At 56.9% G+C, this 18478-nt stretch overlaps 1 protein-coding gene across 11 annotated transcripts in view; it reads right to left on the reverse strand.

The window, feature by feature from the left end:
* Window positions 1–18478, reverse strand: part of TENM2 (teneurin transmembrane protein 2) — a 1321709-nt gene that overhangs the window by 11842 nt on the left and 1291389 nt on the right. For all 11 annotated transcript variants that reach the window (XM_055129736.1, XM_055129737.1, XM_055129735.1 and 8 more), the window contains 4 exons: window positions 17827–17981; window positions 15528–16402; window positions 11118–11293; window positions 7459–7694 (listed from right to left, as the gene is read on the reverse strand). In XM_055129736.1, coding sequence (XP_054985711.1) covers window positions 7459–7694; window positions 11118–11293; window positions 15528–16402; window positions 17827–17981 — 1442 coding nt within the window. The remainder of the gene's footprint in view (window positions 1–7458; window positions 7695–11117; window positions 11294–15527; window positions 16403–17826; window positions 17982–18478) is intronic.

Raw genomic sequence — 18478 nt, forward strand, 5'->3', positions numbered from 1 at the left:
ACTCCTGGCTCTGCACTCAGGAATCACCCCTGGCAGTGCTCAGAGGACCCTATGGGATGCTGGGAATCGAACCTGGGTCAGCCGCGTGCAAGGCAAACACCCTACCCTCTGTGCTATCACTCCAGCCCCTGTAAATATATATTTTAAGCAAGATATAGGTATACTATATATAATATACATATATATATATATTTTGCTTTTTTGGGTCACACCTGGCGATGCACAGGGGTTACTCCTGGCTCTGCACTCAGGAGTCACTCCTGGCACTGCTCAGGGGTCCCTATGGGATGCTGGGAATCGAACCCGGGTCGGCCACGTGCAAGGCAAACGCCCTCCCTGCTGTGCTATCGCTCCAGCCCCACATAGATATATTTTTAAGCAAGATAGATTATTTTTTTTTGGTTTGCTTTTTTGTAGGTTTGGGGGCCGCACCCAGCTACGCTCAGGGCTGACTCCCGACTTCATGCTCCGGGATGACTCTTGGCGGGGCCCCGGGGACCCTGCAGGAGGCCGGGGATCGGACCCAGCTTGGCCCTGTGCAAGGTCAGTTCCCTCCCCTCCGTCCTATCTGTCCAGCTCCGTGACAGCTTCTACTGAACAGAGCTTACCCGGGAAGACGTGCAGAGGGAGGGTGAGGGAGGGACAGGGTGCGAGAGAGACTCCCGGGCCGGGCCGCCTCCAGAGAAAAGGGAAAGCAGGGAGAGAGCCGGGCCAGTGGGCGGGGCCTCACACCACGCCCCCCTGGGGCGAGCACGTGACGCTCCCTGGGCGTTAACCCTTCCCCGCCAAGGTTCCCGCGCCATCGCACCCCCAGGCCGCCCCCTTCTCATGCCCTTTCCCCCGTGTCAGCACTGAGGTGACCACCGGGTCCAGGAGCTGGTTTGGCGCTTTGCTTTTCTAATTCCCACCTGGAGGTCAGATCAGCAGCCGCCTGTCCCTGCTCAGCGTCATCCTCTCCGATCCCATCCAAGCTGACGCCAGACGGGCTCATATATATGTATACCTCAGGCATAGAGGCAGGAAGGGCCCCTGAGCACCTTTGGGTTTGGTCCCCAGAGGAAAATGGGGGGACCTGGGGGTGTGAAATGCTAGGCCAGCAGCTGAGTTCCATCTCTGATACCCCCATAAGGTCCCCAGAGCACTGCCAGGTGAGAGTCCTGAGCACAGAGCCAGGAGTAAGCCCTGATCCTCACCAGGTCAGGCAAGCACACACAAGACCCCCAGAGGAAATAGAGGCTGGGACTGTGTCACTGCAGCCACGGGCGGGGGTGGGCAGCAGAAGCGCCCAGCTTTAGAGAGGGGGGCGGCCCTGGAGAGACGGGTGAGCCTGGAAGTGAGATGTATCTCACCAGTGGGGGCTTGCCCCCCCCCTCAGTCTGGGCTCAGCTGGGGTCTCCACTGGCCCGACCCCCTTCACAGCGGCCGCTCTTCCCGCTTCCCGCTGGGCTCAGTGTTCCCCGGGGCCCAGCCCAGACTCACTGCCACACCAGGACAGGTTCAGGCTCCAACAAGAGAAGCCACGAATTTTTACATCTGCTTAAATAATGCCCCATTAGGGCAAATCTCTGCAAACATACTACATAATGCCTCCCCCTCACCCCCAAGCAAACATCACTTTTTGGGGAGGTCTTGTTATTTTAGAGGAAGTGCTGGGGTGAAAAGGACCATTTTTTGTTTTTTTGTGTGTTTTTTTTTGGCTTTTTGGGTCACAACCGGTGATGCTCAGGGCTGACTCCTGGCTCTACATTCAGGAATGACTCCTGGCGGTGCTTGGGGGACCCTATGGGATGCTGGGGATCAAACCCGGGTCAGCCGTGTGCAAAGCAAATGCTCTACCCGCTGTACTATTGCTCCAGCCCTGAAAAGTACCATTTGAAAGACAATTTTCCCCCCTTTTTGCCATACCTGGTGGTGCTCAGGGATCACTCTTGGAGGTGCTGGGGACTGAGCCCGGGTGAGCCACATGCAAGGTGAGCGCCCTCCCTCCTGTTCCCTCACTCCAGTCCTCCCTCTGTGATTCTAAAGCCCTCCATGCCTCAGTTTCCCGACATGTCTGGTCTTGGGGTGGGGGTGTGCTGTGGGCTTTGTTTTTCCTCCATGCCCTAAGTGTTTTGGGGGGTGTGTGGGGTTCATAGCCGGCTCCCTGGAGCATCAATCCGAGCGGGTCACCTTGGGTCACTCTGATGATCCCAGACGGAAAACCGGAAGGGGGAGAAGGCTCAGGGGAGGGGGGCTGTGCATGCAGGAGGTCTGGGCTTGGATACCTTCCCCCTCTCCATCCTCCCTTACGGAGACACCTGCCAGCCCGCAGCAAAGAAATGAGAAAACCGAGATGGGCGAGTAGTGGGATTGGCAGGAGCACGGTGGTCTCCGAATGGCCAAAAGGCTTTACTCACTGCAAAGGACTAAGAGTTAGGAGTGATAGTGCGGTGGGGAGGGCGTTTGCCTTGCATGTGGCCAACCTTGTTCAATCCCCGGCACCCCATAGGGTCCCCTGAGCACCGCCAGGAGTCATTCCTGAGTGCAGAGCCAGGAGTCACCCCTGAGCATCGCTGGGTGTGATCCTAAAAGCAAAAACCAAAACAACAACAACAAAAACCTCAAACTGGGCTGGAGCGATAGTCCAGCAGGGAGGGCGTTTGCCTTGCATGCTGGTTGACCCGGGTTCGATTCCCAGCATCCCAGAGGGTCCCCTGAGCACCGCCAAGAGTCATTCCTGAGTGCAGAGCTAGGAGTTACCCCCTGTGCATCACCAAGAGTGGCCCCAAAAGCAAAACAAAAAGCACTAAGAGTTATCCTGGCCATCCTCGTACGGGGGGTGGGGGTGGGGGACGTGGGACCCATTCAGGGCACAGGGGAGAGAAAGCACGGAAAACCCCATGCAATCCACGAGTGCAGTGCAAAGACCCGGAAGGTGTCTCAGAACTGCAAGGCCTGCTCGGAGTTGGGGCATGTGAGCTCCCTGGACCTCCCCCCCCCCCACACCTCCAGCAGCCTTGCCCAGGGAAGCCATAAACTCTCCAGTGAAACATTTGGAACTTTCCGGGCTGCGACGTCTCAAACCACCACACGGACAGCCCTGGAGAAGCGCAGAAGCCAAGCCCCGCTGACCCCAAACAGCCCCACAGCCTCACACGAGGCCCCAATGTCCCCGCGGTGACACACAGCAATTCTCAGAGATTTGTTTTCTACAGAAATCAGCTTCCTTTGACCTCGCCGTTAGCACTAGACAGTCAACCCTTGTGGCCCTGCTACGGGGAGGGGTGGGGGGCGGAGGGGTTGGGTTCGAATAGCCAATACCCAGAGCAAACTCTCCCGAAGAACTTTGGAAACGGCGTCGTTCAAAATGAAGGTAAGGGAGAATAAGAGCTGAAGGTAGGCAAGGCAACTTTTAACTAACTTGACTTGCTACTTTCTTTCTTTTTTTTTTTTTGGCTTTCTGGGTCACACCCAGGCCTTCCTCCTGGCTCTGCACTCAGAAATCACTCCTGGCAGTGCTCGGGGGACCCTCTGGGATGCTGGGAATCGATCCCGGTTCGGCCGTGTGCAAGGCGAATGCTCTCCCCGCTGCTGTACTATCATCGCTCTGAGCTCTTGCTAACTTTTGACTAACTTGTTTTTGAGAGAACAGAAAATTGGTTTTACTCGGTGGGTGCCCCAACAGAAAGTGCTTAAAGACAAGAGAAAAACACGACGAATGCCTGTGAAAAACACTAGGTACAAAGTCAAATGTTTTCCAAGGACTCGGGGTTTGAATAAAAAAGAATAAAAAATATCGCACGGGGCTGGAGCGATAACACAGTGGGGAGGGCGTTTTCCTTGCACGTGGCCGACCCGGGTTCGATTCCCAGCATCCCATGTGGTCCCCGGAGCACCGCCAGGAGTCATTCCTGAGTGCACGAACCAGGAGTCAGCTCTGAGCATCGCCGGGTGTGACCCTACAAAAAAATATATAAAACGGGATGTAAAGACGGACACCCCCTTCCTCTCTGTGGGGGCTTACAACTGCCCTGGGCTTTGGGGCTGTAGGACTTCCCACCTTGTGCCCCCCACAACCTAAAGGCTCCACGGATGCCCCCTCCTACCTTTTCTTCCCCCTCGCTTCCGGTTCCCTCGCTCACCACTTCTAGAGGTGTTTCTTTTTTTTTTTTTCCCTAAATTTCATTCACTAAACAATTTATGAATTGAATTAAAATAAATGAGATGCAAATACATTCCAGGCTTTCTCCCTCGTTTTCAAATTACATTTTCAGTCCACTCAACCTGTTATAATCTCATCGTGATTTTCATTTAAGAGAGCTAAATGGATATGTGATGATTGTTACAGGAACTAACACCACACAATTAAATGTTGAGGTGTTGCTAGATAAAACTGTGTTCGGATTTGCATAAACACGATGCCAGCAATTCTAACCCTGGCAGAAATTCCGTGAGAGAGACTCGCGTGCCGAACTCGCGTGCCTCATTACCGGGAGGACCGTCTCGGAGAGCCGCAATATCAGTATCCCCGAGTTGGGATGAGAGCCATCGTCGGGGAGGGCCTCGTTCATCTTCTGTTTGGAAACCCCACTCACCGCGCCCGACTGGGCAGAGAACAGGGCCCTTTCCTACGGAGTGTCACCTACGAGGGGCGGCAGACCAAGAATCAATTATCCGGCACGGGAATCCAGTCCTATTTAGGATTGAGCTTGCTAATATTTCTTTCTCTTCCTTCCTTCCTTCCTTCCTTCCTTCCTTCCTTCCTTCCTTCCTTCCTTCCTTCCTTCCTTCCTTCCTTCCTTCCTTCCTTCCTTCCTTCCTTCCTTCCTTCCTTCCTTCCTTCCTTCCTTCCTTCCTTCCTTCCTTCCTTCCTTCCTTCTTGTCTGTAGGAAGAAACGGGGGCTGGAGCGATAGCACAGCGGTTGGACTTTTTGCCTTTCATGCGGCCAACCCGTATTCGATTCCTCCGCCCCTCTCGGAGAGCCTGGCAAGCTACCCATGGTGTATTGGATATGCCAAAAACAGTAACAATAAGTCTCACAATGAGAGACGTTACTGGTGCCCGCTCGAACAAATCGATGAGCAGCGGGATGACAGTGACAGTGAGGAAGAAACGGCGGCTTGTGATGCTGCAGATGCCAGCAGAGGAGGGAAAACGCGTGGAGACCGTGGTAAACCGACCTACAGTGGTGGGCGATTCAGCGCCCAGCGGACAGGGGTGGAACATTCCACGCCAACACCGGGCAGCTCACCTGGCTGGGCTGGATCTCAGCCCGGAAGACGCAGCTGAAACCGTGACGCCGGGTTCATTCCCCTAATAAACATCCAGGGCTTCGGGGAACCCCAAGCCTGGGCCACACCTGGCCACGTCCCCGGATGACCACCTTCCCGACTCTCGCCTGTGTGTGCCCCACCCAGGGGGGCAGAGCAGCAGGGTCCGTCCTCAGAGAAGCCTGCCCTGCACGCGGGGAAGACGGGCTTGGAGCCACAGACACGCCCACCCAGACCTTCACCGTCTCCCGCCCCTCGACACGATTCTTTTTTTTTTTTTTTTCTTTGCTTTTTGGGTCACACCCAGGGATGCTCAGGGGTTCCTCCTGGCTCTGCACTCAGGAATGACTCCTGGGGGTGCTCGGGGAATCCTATGGGATGCCAGAGATCGAACCCAGATTGGCCGCGTGCAAGGCTGATGGCTCGGACCCCTACCCTTATTTTTATCTCGGAGCATGCCTGGCTGTGCTCAGGGGCTGTTTGTTGCCGAGTGCCGGAGACAGGCGCTATCAGGGCTGGAACCCAGGGCTTTTTTTTTTTTTCTTTTTGGGTCACACCCGGCGGTGCTCAGGGGTTACTCCTGGCTCATGCACTCAGGAATCATTCCTGGAGATGCTCAGGAGACCATAGAGGATCCTGGGAATTGAACCCGGGTTGGCCACATGCAAGGCAAACACCCTCCCTACTGTGCTATCACTCCAGCCCCAACCCAGGGCTTTTTAAAATTGTTGTGTTTGTTATGTTTTGCCACACCCAGCAGCCTAATTGTGCTCAGGGATCACTCCTGGCAGGCTTGGGGACCCTCCGGGATGCCGGGGGGGGGGGGGAGGGATCAAACAAACCCGGGTCGGCCACATGCAAGGCAAACGCCCTCCCCACTGTGCTATCACTCCAGCCCCCCACTGACATGTCTTTTCTGTCTCTTCCTGGTCACCCCCAGAGGTACCTGGGACCCCAGCTGGACCTTCCACCCACACTTGCAATCCTCCGAGCCATCTCCCAGCTCACCCCAGCCCCCCTAGACCCCCCATAACACACACCACGCTGGCACACACTCGCGTGTCGTTTCAAGAACACAGACCTGGGTGCGTGTGGGGGGAGGGCCGGGGAAACTGGGCCGACTCACTCCTGTCTGGGCGTGCGGAGGGCAGAAAGCCTCCCGGGGGCGAGCGGGGTGGGGGAGGGCGGCGGGAAGACCCTCCCCGGGCTTAGCTCCCAAGGGACCCTGCCTCTTCGCCGCCTCCTAGGACGGTGCCGTGGACGCGCACGTGGCAAGAGCCCTGTGCTCTGCTCTTGGCACCAGCCGCCCTCCATGGTGGGCGCGGGACTCCCCACCCGCCAGCTGTACCCCCCCCCCCCAACCCCACAGACGGCGCCATGTGGAGGGAGAAGGAAGGTGGCGGGTGTGACAAGCAAGAGTGATGCTCGCTCTGGCGTTGTGGAAGCCTGAGCTGCTGGGCCTGTCTCCCTCAAGGCTCGGATCTGAGGGGGGCGGGAGGGGTGTGTGTGTGTGTGCACTTCCACCCAACGAGGGTCACTTTGCCCGTGTATGTGTGTGTATGCAATAGCATGAGTGACCACTGACCCTCAACTTCCGCCTGAAGATGGTCACTTTGCCCATGTGTGTGTGTACGACGGTGTGAGTGACCACTGACCCTCAGCTTCTGCCCAAAGATGGTCACTTTGCCCGTGTGTACACACACGTGTGTGTATACAATGGCGTGAGTGACCACTTACCCTCAACTTCCGCCCGAAGATGGTCACTTTGCCCGTGTGTGTGTGTGTGTGTGTGTACGACGGTGTGAGTGACCACTGACCCTCAGCTTCTGCCCAGAGATAGTCACTTTGCCTGTGTGTGTATGTGTATACAATGGTGTGAGTGACCACTGACCCTCAGCTTCCGCCCAAAGATGGTCACTTTGCCTGTGTGTGTGTGTGTGTGTGTGTGTATAATGGCGTGAGTGACACTTACCCTCAGCTTCCACCCAAAGATGGTCACTTTGCCTGTGTGTGTGTGTGTGTGTACGACGGTGTGAGTGACCACTGACCCTCAGCTTCTGCCCAGAGATGGTCACTTTGCCCATGTGTGTGTGTACGACGGTGTGAGTGACCACTTACCCTCACCTTCCGCCTGAAAATGGTCACTTTGCCCGTGTGTGTGTGTGTGTGTGTGTGTGTGTGTGTACGACGGCGTGAGTGACCACTTACCCGCAGCTTCCGCCCGAAGATGGTCACCTTGCCCTTGACCTGCTCCTTCCGCAGACGCCACTCGATGGAGTTGAGGCCATTCTCCATGGGCAGGGAGATGTTGCAGCGGCCGATGGTGGGGGTGACCGTGCCGGCCAGCACGTGCGGCTCGCTGTGGAAGCTGACGGCCATGCCGTTGGCGTACAGCACCCGCAGGGTCCCGTTGCTGCACAGCTGGTAGCTGTTCCGCACTTGATCTGGGCGGACACGAGAGGGGTGACAGAGGCGCCGAGGTCACCCACGGGGCACGGAGCACGGAGCACGGAGCCCACACACTCCCACACCCCCCCGGGCCCTTCGTGCCTTTTTAAAATTTTCTTTTTGTTTCACACCCGGCCATGCACAGGGGTGACTCCCGGCTCTGCACTCAGGAATCACCCCAGCAGTGCTTACAGGACCTTATGGGGTGCTGGGAATTGAACCCGGGTTGGCCACGTGCAAGGCTAATGCCCTCCCCACTGAGCTATCGATCCAGCCCTGCCTTTTTTTTTTTTTTTTGGTGGCGGGGAGGCGACACCTAGCAATACTCAGGGGCTACTCCTGGCTCTGTGCTCACTCCTGCCGGTGCACGGGGGAATCGAACCCAGGGTGGGTGGGCCACGTGTGCGTGCAAGGCGAACGCCCTCCCCGCTGTGCTATGGCTCCATTCCTCCCTCCCTCCCCCCCACATCTCCAGGTTTCCATGGCACCCGCAGCTGTCAATGTCTCTCCTTCAATTAACACACAGACAATGTGAAGGCAAGTAACGGAGACGCCACTAATCCGCGGAAAGAAACACATTATTAATACGTGACACTCGAGAAATAATTGTGCCTCGGGACTCGGCTTTTTCACTCACCGTGGGCTATTAATAGCACGATGACAGACGGCTAGTAGTACCTGCATGGGGGGGCGGCGTGCTGGTCATGTTCCCGGGATGTCTAACATATAGATTTTAGCTCACAAGGAACATCCCTGTTATATATATCAATATGTGTGTGATAAGTATATATATATGTATATATACACACATAATATATATACACATGCTATATATTATATATAGATATATATACTTGGGAAATGATTGTTTTCTAGATTCCTGCATCTAACCCAATGTTTCTCTGACCAGGGCCCCTTCTAACCTTGCTTTTAATCTCTCCTCCCAGCGGTCCCCCAACTCAGTGCTGTGGCACCCTACTGATGGGACTCTAGTCCCCTTAGACTATCCCAGGGACCCCTATGGAGGTTGGACCATGCAGGCCTAGGGCCGGAGTGATAGCACAGCGGGGAGGGCATCTGCCTTGCACGCGGCCGACCTAGGCTCGATTCCCGGCATCCCCTAGGTTCTCCGGAGCATGGCCGGGAGTCATTCCTGGGTGCAGGGCCAGGAGTCAGCCCTGAGCATCGCCGGGTGTGGCTCCCCGGACTCCTTGAAAAAAAAAAACACCCCACAAATGCTGATCTAATGTCACAGGGCTGTGAATCCAGCTGCAGGGGAACCTCTTGCAATTTGAGTCCCTGGTTTGTCCCAGAAAGCAAGAGACGGAAAAGCTTCTCCCCGCCCACTCGTGAGGTGGGCTCCCAACTGTGGAGCCATCTTCCTGATGCTTCTACTTAGTATCCTTGGGTGCTGGTCTTGTGTTATGTCATTTTATACACCACAAATGAGTGCAGTCCTTCTGCATCTGTCCCTCTCTTACTCATTTCACATGGGATGGGAGATGCGTGCCGAGAGTAGACAAAGGACCAAACGTGACGGCCTCTCAGTATCTGCACTGCAAACCATAATGCCCCAAAGTAGAGAGAGAGGATGGGGCAATATTGTCTGCCACGGAGGCAGGGGGCGGGTGGGAAAGGGGGGTATACTGGGGATGATGGTGGTGGGGAATGTGCACGGGTGGAGGGATGGGTGTTCGATCGTTGTGTGATTGTAACTCAGACATGAAAGCTTGTAACTGTCTCACGGTGAATCAAAATAAAAAGGAAAAGCAACCGTTGCTTCCTTCACTCCCGGACAGGTGAGCCTTTGGGGACAAACAGGTGGGCTGTGGGGTGGGGGCAGGAGGCAAGCCGCGTCCTGACAGCCCTCAGCGCCTCCCGGAAGGGAACGCGAATCTCAGGATCGTCGGACACTCGCGTGGAGTCCCGGGGTACCTGCTGTGACTCTCGCCTGCACAGCCATGACACACAGGGACAGTGCAGGGCCTCATGGCCCCGGCCGCCCCCCTGCATGGACCCCACGGCATCTGCCCCAGCGTCCATGCAGCTGCCAGCTCCCGGCACCGCCCCCGGGGAACCGTACGGGACCGCGGCGTGATGAGACGGTCGTGGCCGTTTCACGAACCACCGATGGACGGGTCGGATTTGGACCCCCGTCTGCTGCCTCCTGGCTCTGCCCTCGGGGCTCGGGGCACCCATGGGAGGCCGGGGATGGGACCTGGGTCACCCAGGCCAGTGCCTCCCGCCCCACCACCCTCTCGGTTACTGCCCTGACGCCTCTGTGAGAAGTCTCGACTGTTCGTTTGGATGTGACTCTGCTGGCGTGTGGCCGGACATCTAGCTGACGGGGGAAGGTGCACACCTGACACATGGGATGGTCCAGACTCACCTGTGGGCACCGGAGAGGGGTCTCCCGAGCATCCCTCCCCCACCCCCCCCACACACACCAGGAATGATCCCCGTGCCCAGAGCCAGGAGGGGGCCCCGAACATCACCAGCTGTGGCTCTCGACCCATAATAATAATAATAATGATAATATTATGATAGTATTTGTTTGGGGGGAGGGGTTCTGTCACAAGCCCGGCATTGTTGAAGGAAAATCACAAGTGGATGTTGAGGCTTGAAGCTTTCTCTGGCCCTTGGGATAAATTCCCTACTGTTAAGTGTTCGCTCAGTGGTATGATCTTCTCTATGAGGTGGGGGGATACAGCGAGCCCAAAGTCTATGGGAGCCTCCCTCTGGCCCTGAGAATAAATTCCCTACTGTGGGAATAAATCCTGTCCCGTGGCATTATCTTCGACTTATTTATTTATTTTTTTTGCTTTTTGGGTCACACCCTGCGATGCTCAGGGGTTCCTCCTGGCTCTGCACTCAGGAATTACTCCTGGTAGTGCTCAGGGACCCTATGGGATGCTGGGAATCGAACCTGGGTCGGCTGCGTGCAAGGCAAACGCCCTACCCACTGTGCTATCGCTCCAACCACATCATCATCATCATCATCATCATCATCATCATCATCCTTTTTTTTTTTTTTTTTTTTTGCATTTTGGGTCACACCCGGCAATGCTCAGGAATTGCCTGGCTCTGCACTAAGGAATCACACCTGGCTCTGCACTCAGGAATCCTGGCAGTGCTCGGGGGACCCTATGGGATGCTGGGAATCGAACCTGGGTCGGCCACCTGCAAGGCAAACGCCCTCCCTGCTGTGCTATTGCTCCAGCCCTGGCATTCTCTTCTCTATAGGGGGCCACCTACCGGGCAGCCCTGGAGTTGGGGACACCTGCCCCTCCCTGACAGGTGCCAGTCCTGTGCCACGGGGAATGCCCACGGGGAATGCCTCGAGGCTCCACCCGGAGCCACCTGGGGGCGTGTGGCTGGGAGGCGTGGGGACCCCCCTCCCCCACCCCGAGATGCCTCACCTTGCACCACGGTGTAGGAGGCCTCCACTGAGGACAGGTTGGTGATGACGGTGACGTCGTCGTCGCGGTTGGAGTTCTCGATGTCGATGGTGATGGCGCGCTCCATCTCTCGGTGCAGGCTGGTCACCACCCCCGTGGGCCGCGTCACGTTACTCAGGCGGCCCTCGTGGTCGTAGCTGCAGGGGGGTGGGGGGGGAGAGAGACGGGCACCGCTCAGCCGGTGCCACCGCCCAGCCCTGCCATGGGATGGGGGCTGTGTGTGTGTGGGGGGGCGGCGCCCAGACCCTGTGCCTCTGCGTGATCCCAAGGTGCCCCCCACAGGGAGGAGCAGGCCCTGAGCAGGGAGCACTGAGGGAAAGAGGAGACAGCAAGATTCTGTCTCCCCTGGCCAGCAGCTTCAGATTACTGTGGCCACCTCCCTATTTTTTTTTTCTCTTTGGGTCACACCCGGCAATGCACAGGGGTCACTCCTGGCTCATGCACTCAGGAATTACTCCTGATGTTGCTCGGGGGACCCTATGGGATGCTGGGATGCTGGGATTCGAACCCGGGTCGACCCCGTGCAAGGCGAACGGCCTACCTGCTGTGCTATCGCTCCAGCCCCACCACCTCCCTATTTTATAATACTTTTCTGAGTTGTTGCTGTTTGCGCCATATCTGGTGATGCTCAGGGCTGACTCCTGGCTCTGCGCTCACGAATCACTCCTGGCAGTGCTTGGGGGACCCTAGGGGGATGCCGGGGATCGAACCCGGGTTGGCCGCATGCAAGGCCAACGCCCTCCCCGCTGTGCTATCGCTCCGGTAGCCTCCATGTCCACCATTTCAAGCAATCCAGAAAATCCTGGAGCTCTTTCTGGGAAGGGGAAGTTAATTCCACAAGCTCAAAGATTCTGCCCCTAGACCTTCGGCTTAGAGGACATCCTAAGAAATAACAGGCGGGGCCGGAGCGATAGCACAGCAGGGAGGGCGTTTGCCTTGCACGTGGCCGACCCAGGTTTGATTCCCAGCATCCCAGAGGGTCCCCTGAGCACCACCAGGGGTAATTCCTGAGTGCAGAGCCAGGAATGACCCCTGAGCATCGCTGGGTGTGACCCAAAAAGCAAAAAAAAAAAAAAAAAAAAAAGAAATAACAGCAACAGCTATGCATTTGGTTAGACAGTGAAACCAACCGGCTGCATGCTAGCCAGATGGGGCTGCAAAATCCCCACATTCTCCAGAACATTCTTGCCACTTGACTAGTAACACAAAGACCCAGTTTTTTCATGCCCCCTCCCTCTCCCCCTCACTCCTCCGCAAAGGGCCGTAATAAACTTCGTCTCATACTAGTCTCCTCCCTAGCTGGGGAGTTTCTTTCTCTTCTCCTTTCCAATCAGTATTTTTAAATTTACAATTCCGAGTCTTGGCATCTGTACCCGGGAACCGTGGGTGGATGCACGGACCGCCCCCTCCCCCCACAGGAACACTATGAGCATCATCGATACAATGTTACCCCAAGTACCAGGGTTAGATGCCGTCCCTAAGCCACGCAGATCAAAAGAAAAAGAAAAAGAACGAGGCTGAGAGAAGGCTTGCAGCCTGGCTGTGATGTGGCCCCAGCGACAGGCCAGGAGGGAGAACTGGCCAATGGAGGGACCCCTCCCACCCACCCCCCCCGGGGACACTGGACCCTCAACACCCCAGGCCATGGTGCCGTTTTTTTTTTCTTTTTGGGTTACACCTGGAGGTGTTCAGGGGTTCCTCCTGGCTCTGCACTCAGGAACTACTCTTGGAGGTGCTCGGGGGACCCTCTGGGATGCCGGGGATCGAACCTGGGTCGGCCGCGTGCAAGGCAGACAATGCTCCCCACTGTGCTATAGCTCCAGCCCCTGGTGCCCGATTCTTTATCCACCCCTAGTTCTCAAATTCTGCCCAAAGCTTGCAGTCCCAATAAGAAGTACCATTTGTCTGTGCCAAGTTTTGAACCCGGTTTGCTGCCCCCACACACGCAGTGACCAATAACCACCAGCCTGGCCATGGCTGCAGGAGGGCGAAGAAAAACAAAACAACACAACAACCCCAGGGCTGGAGCAATAGCACAACGGGGAGGGCGTTTGCCTTGTGTGTGGCCGACCCGGGTTCAATTCCCAGCATCCCCGAGGGTCCCTTGAGCACCGTCAGGAGTGATTCCTGAGTGCAGAGCCAGGAGTCAGCTCTGAGCATCACCGGGTGTGACCCAAAAAGTGAAACAAAACAAAACGAAACAAAACAAAATGAAACAACAACTACAACTGAGCTTGGAACCGCCCCGGCACTATTTCCCGGCTAGGCATCAAGTCTCTCAGCCCGGAACCATTTCTGCGGCCTCCGGGTCAGCCCCAGCTCTCACGGGTGCCTTGTCCTCCCCACTGCGGGAGTTGGGACCTTCAGCCTGAGCTGCCGCGCGGAGAGACGCCAACCCAGAGAGGGGAATTCTGGGGAAAGTGGCAGCTGGCAGAAGGACTCAAGGGTGGCAAGGCTGAAAAGCATGTGACACTGCCACTCTGTGAGGCGGCAGTCGGGCCAGGGGTCGGGCCCATCGGTGTAGGCAGGTACAAAATGGAACGGGTTCAGGTACAGCAAAGTCCAGGAGTGAAAGACCCCCCTAGCCCCCAGGATGGGTCGAGTGCCTTGGAGAGGCACGCTGCAATGTGCAGCTTCTCCAGCAGGTGGCACCAGCTTCCTTCCACATGCTCCCAAGCCCGTTATGGCAAAAACAGGTTAGGACCATAGGTGCCGTGAACAATGAAGGGTTCGGTCCTCTTGCACCTCTCCTTTGCAGGAAAACTCCCTCCCTGACTTGACGAAACTCCCAGCTAGCACCAATGATTTACCCGGAAAACAAACACGGGCTTCTAGTGCACAAGGGGGGGCTCCTGGATCCTTCCCCGTCAAGGAGATAGAGCAATTAGGGAAACCGTGTCACTCGGTTAATACCTGTGGCACCGGGCACTCTTTGCCCTCAGGACGGGGGGGCTGCAGGGGGGGAGGGGGGAAACAAACGGCCAGACTGATCAGTAGCAGATAATCGTGTGGGGAAATATGACCGGCGTGCCCATCTTTTTAATATACCCGGCACTTTATCTGTATTGATCTGCTTCTGCTTAAAGAGGAAATTTAGAGTCTATCTACCTGTCTGTGCAATCAAGCGTGTTGTTGGACCGACTGGCGAATTAGAGGGGCCCCCACGGGGACCCAGCCTCATAGATTCTAATTTCCGCACCCTCGGCAAACATGCAAAGCCAGCAGAGTTAATCAACACTTGATCTACCAGGTGCTGTATGTGTCCAGTATCCACCCGGCAGGAAGGCAGAGGGGATTCCCAGCCCTACCCGGGGGGGACGCCTTTTCGCTTGTTTATTTTTTGGGGGGGTCATACGTGGCGATGCTCAGGGGTTCCTCCTGGCTCTGCACTCAGGGATCATTTCTGCTGGTGCTCAGGGGACCCTATGGGATGCCGGGGATTGAACCTGGGTTGGCCACGTGCAAGGCAAGTGCCTTACATGCTGTGCTCTGGACCCCAAACTGTCATCAGAGTAATTGAAATACTTCATTTTCATGGTTCAGTTTTACTTTCTCTGGGGGGGACACACCCATCCACCCATCCATGCCCAGGGCTGACTCTTGGCTCTGTGCTCAGGGATCACTCCTGGCAGTGCTTGGGGGGGACCCTATGGGATGCTGGGAACCGAACCCAGGTTGGCCGTGTGCAAGGCAAATGCCCTACCCACTGTACTATCGCTCCGGCTTCGGTTCAGTTTTTTTTTTTGGCCACACCCAATGATGCTCAGAACTGACTCCTGGCTCTGTGCTCAGGAACCACACCTGGCGGAGCTCAGGGGACCCTATAGGATACCAGGAATTGAACCCAGAGCTTGTGGCGAGCAAGGCAAGCGCCCCACCCACCGGGCTATCTCTCCAGCCCCGGGAGTGGGAACGGGGACGATCTAGGTGTCTGAGCAGGGGAATGTCCAGGTGCCACGTAAGAGAGGCGCCAGACAACGGCCGAGCCCCGGGACGAGCACGGGGAAGAGACCACGCCCCCGGGAGGAGCACCGGGAAGAGACCACACCCCCGGGAGGAGCACCGGGAAGAGACCACGCCCCCGGGACGAGCACCGGGAAGAGACCACGCCCCGGGACGAGCACTGGGAAGAGACCACGCCCCGGGACGAGCACTGGGAAGAGACCACGCCCCCGGGCCGAGCACCGGGAAGAGACCACGCCCCTGGGGGGCATGAGCACCGGGAAGAGACCACGCCCCCGGGCCGAGCACTGGGAAGAGACCACGCCCCCGGGCCGAGCACCGGGAAGAGACCACGCCCCTGGGAAGAGACCACGCCCCCGGGCCGAGCACCGGGAAGAGACCACGCCCCCGGCCGGCCGGCCGACTTACTCGTAGAACGTCGTCCAGCCGGTCTCGTCGCTCTTGGTGGCCAGGAGGCCCGTGGTGCCGTCGTAGGTCATGAGGCCCAGCTCCAGGCTCTGCGTGGCCACGGCCTTGAGGCCGCCGTGGGCGCCCACGGTCAGCGTGATGATCTGGTTGTCGGGCATGAGCAGGTGGCGGGGCTGCCCGCCGCCGTCCCGCCGGATCTTCAGGGCGTTGCCGCTGTTGTCGACGAGCTCGGTGACGTGGTTGTCGGCGCTGTAGGTGAAGTTGTAGAGGTACTCGCCGGTCACCAGGCTCATGGTGTACTGGTGGATGCCGTCGGCGTTGAAGACGTACAGCTCCTGCTCGCCGGGCGACGCCGCCTCGTACTGGTTGAAGGCGTTCAGCACCGGCTCGTTCCTGCTCACGGCGCGGATGCGGATGTTGCCCAGGTCGGCCACGTAGATGGTGCCGTCGGGCGCCACCGCCAGCGACGACGGCGCGTTCAGGACGGCGTCCGTGGCGTACGCGTCGTCGCCCGCGTAGCAGTTGCAGTTGACGTCGTTCTTGCAGTCGCAGTCGGAGGGCGCGCCCGCCAGCAGGCAGATCTCGCCGTTGGTGCTCACCTGGCGCAGCCGGTTGATCTTCTTCTCGTCCGTCTCGGTGATGTAGAGCACGCCGGTGTGCGAGAGCGCGATGGCGCTGGCCGACTCCAGGGCCGAGTGGATGGCCAGCTTGCTGAGCGAGTAGTCGATGCCCGGCACCTGGCAGTGCATGGGCCGCCCCGCGATGATGCTCACCTGGTGGTTCTCCGTGATGCGCAGCACCACGTTGTTCTCCAGCACGTACAGCGAGTTGTCCATGGGGTTCACCGCCAGGTCCGTGGGCCACTCCAGGCGCACCTGCGGGCACGGGCGGCAGGGGCGCCGGGCTGGGGGCGTGTGTCTCTGTGTGTCTGCGCGTGTGTACGTGCCGGGGTGTGTGTGTGTGTGTATGAGTTTATGTGTATGTATCTGTGTATGAGTTTATGTGTATGTGTCTGTGTGTGTTTGTGCATGTGTTTATGTGTGTGTAGCTGTGTGTGTATGTGTTTCTATGTGTGTGTTTATGTGCATGTATTTGTGTTTGTACATGTATGTGTTTGTGTGTGTATGTGCAGGTATTTATGTGTGTTTGTGTGTACATGTTTGTGTGTGTCTGTGTTTGTGTGTGTTTGTATTTGTGTGTGTATATATTTGTGCTTGTGTGTGTCTGTGTATGAGTTTATGTGTGTATGTGTCTGTGTGTTTGTGTATGTGTTTATGTGTTTGTGTATATGTGTCTGTGTGTTTCTGTGTGGTTGTATATGTGTTTGTGTGTGTGTAGCTGTGTGTGTTTGTGTGTATGTGTTTCTATGTGTGTGTTTATGTGCATATATTTGTGTTTGTAGGCGTATGTGTTTGTGTGTGGATGTGTGTAAACGTCTGTGTATGTGTTTGTGCATGTGTGTGCATGTATGTGTATGTATTTGTGTGTATGTGTTTATGTGTATGTTTGTGTATTTGTGTGTGTATGTGTATATATTTATGTGTTTGTGTACATGTTTGTGTGTGTGTTAGTGTGTATGTGTTTGTATTTGTGTGTATATTTGTGTTTTTGTATGTGCTTGTGTGTTTACGTGTGTCTGTGCATGTGTTTGTGTATTATGTTTGTGCATATGTGTTTGTATATGTTTATGTGTATGCGGGTATATGTGTATGTTTGTGTGTCTATGTGTATTTGTGTATGTGTTTATGTTATGTGTGTTTGTGTGTGCTTGTGTGTGTTTATGTATATGTGTGTGCTTGTGTGTGTGTGGTTGTGTGTGTGAAGGGGAGGACTAAGACCTAGTTTTTTGCAGTCAAATGCTCTACCCCTGAGCTATACCCCCAGACCTAGCTTTTTGGTCATTTTTTTTAGGGGATCATTCCCAGCGATGCTCAGGACTGACTCCTGGCTCTATGCTCAGGACTGACTCCTGGCTCTGTGCTCAGGACTGACTCCTGGCTCTGTGCTCAGGACTGACTCCTGGCTCTGTGCTCAGGACCGACTCCTGGTAGGACTCGGGGGACCTTGTGGGATGCTGGGTGTGAGACAAACACCTTCCTGCTGTCTCTGCTTCGTGTCTGCGTATGTGACGCATCCCCACACCTGCAGGAATGACGGGGTGGGGGAGGGAGGGCCCTGCCGGCGGGTCCCCCTCAGCCCGCCTGGGGCCTCTGAGTCTCCCTCCCACCCCCTGGGGCGGTGTAGGAGCGAACCCCGGGGAGGTACAGGTGGGGGCTGGGGGCTGGGGTGGGGGTCACACCTGGGCCACGTCCATGCTGGAGTCACAGCTCAGAGGCCGCACGGCCGTGAGGTCGTTGGAGCCCAGCAGGGTGGAGATGACCCCGTTCTGGTCCACCTTCCGGATCATGGTGGCGTCCACGAAGTACATGAGACCGTTCTTGTCCACGGCGATGCCTGAGCGAGACAAGGGGGTGTCGGGGACAGTGGCGGGGGTGGGGGTGGCTTAGGAGCGTGGGGGCGTCTCTGCAGGACGTGACCACGCTCGAGTCCAGAGGGGAGGGGGTCTCAACTTGAGACTCATGAGCACTGGGCTGGAGCTGCTGGGCGCCTGATTCTCTGCCCCCCTCCCCCCACGGCAGACAGAACCTGGGGCTGCCATCGGGCCACGGCTGTGAGGGGATGGATGGAGCCACGTGCGCTGGCTTTCTGCCGGACAGACACGGCCCCTAACTAAGGTCAGGGACGCTAGAAGCAGACGGGGGGTGATGTGTGGTCCTCACCCCGTGTTTCAGCCACAACCCCCCACTTCACGATGCCCTCAGGGGCCGGAGTGATAGCACAGCGGGGAGGGCGTTTGCCTTGCACGTGGCCAACCCGGGTTCGATCCCCGGCATCCCATAGGGTCCCCCGAGCACCGCCAGGAGTGATTCCTGAGTGCAGAGCCAGGAGGA

Source organism: Sorex araneus, chromosome 2 (assembly GCF_027595985.1).
Source record: "Sorex araneus isolate mSorAra2 chromosome 2, mSorAra2.pri, whole genome shotgun sequence".
Classification (NCBI taxonomy): domain Eukaryota; kingdom Metazoa; phylum Chordata; class Mammalia; order Eulipotyphla; family Soricidae; genus Sorex; species Sorex araneus.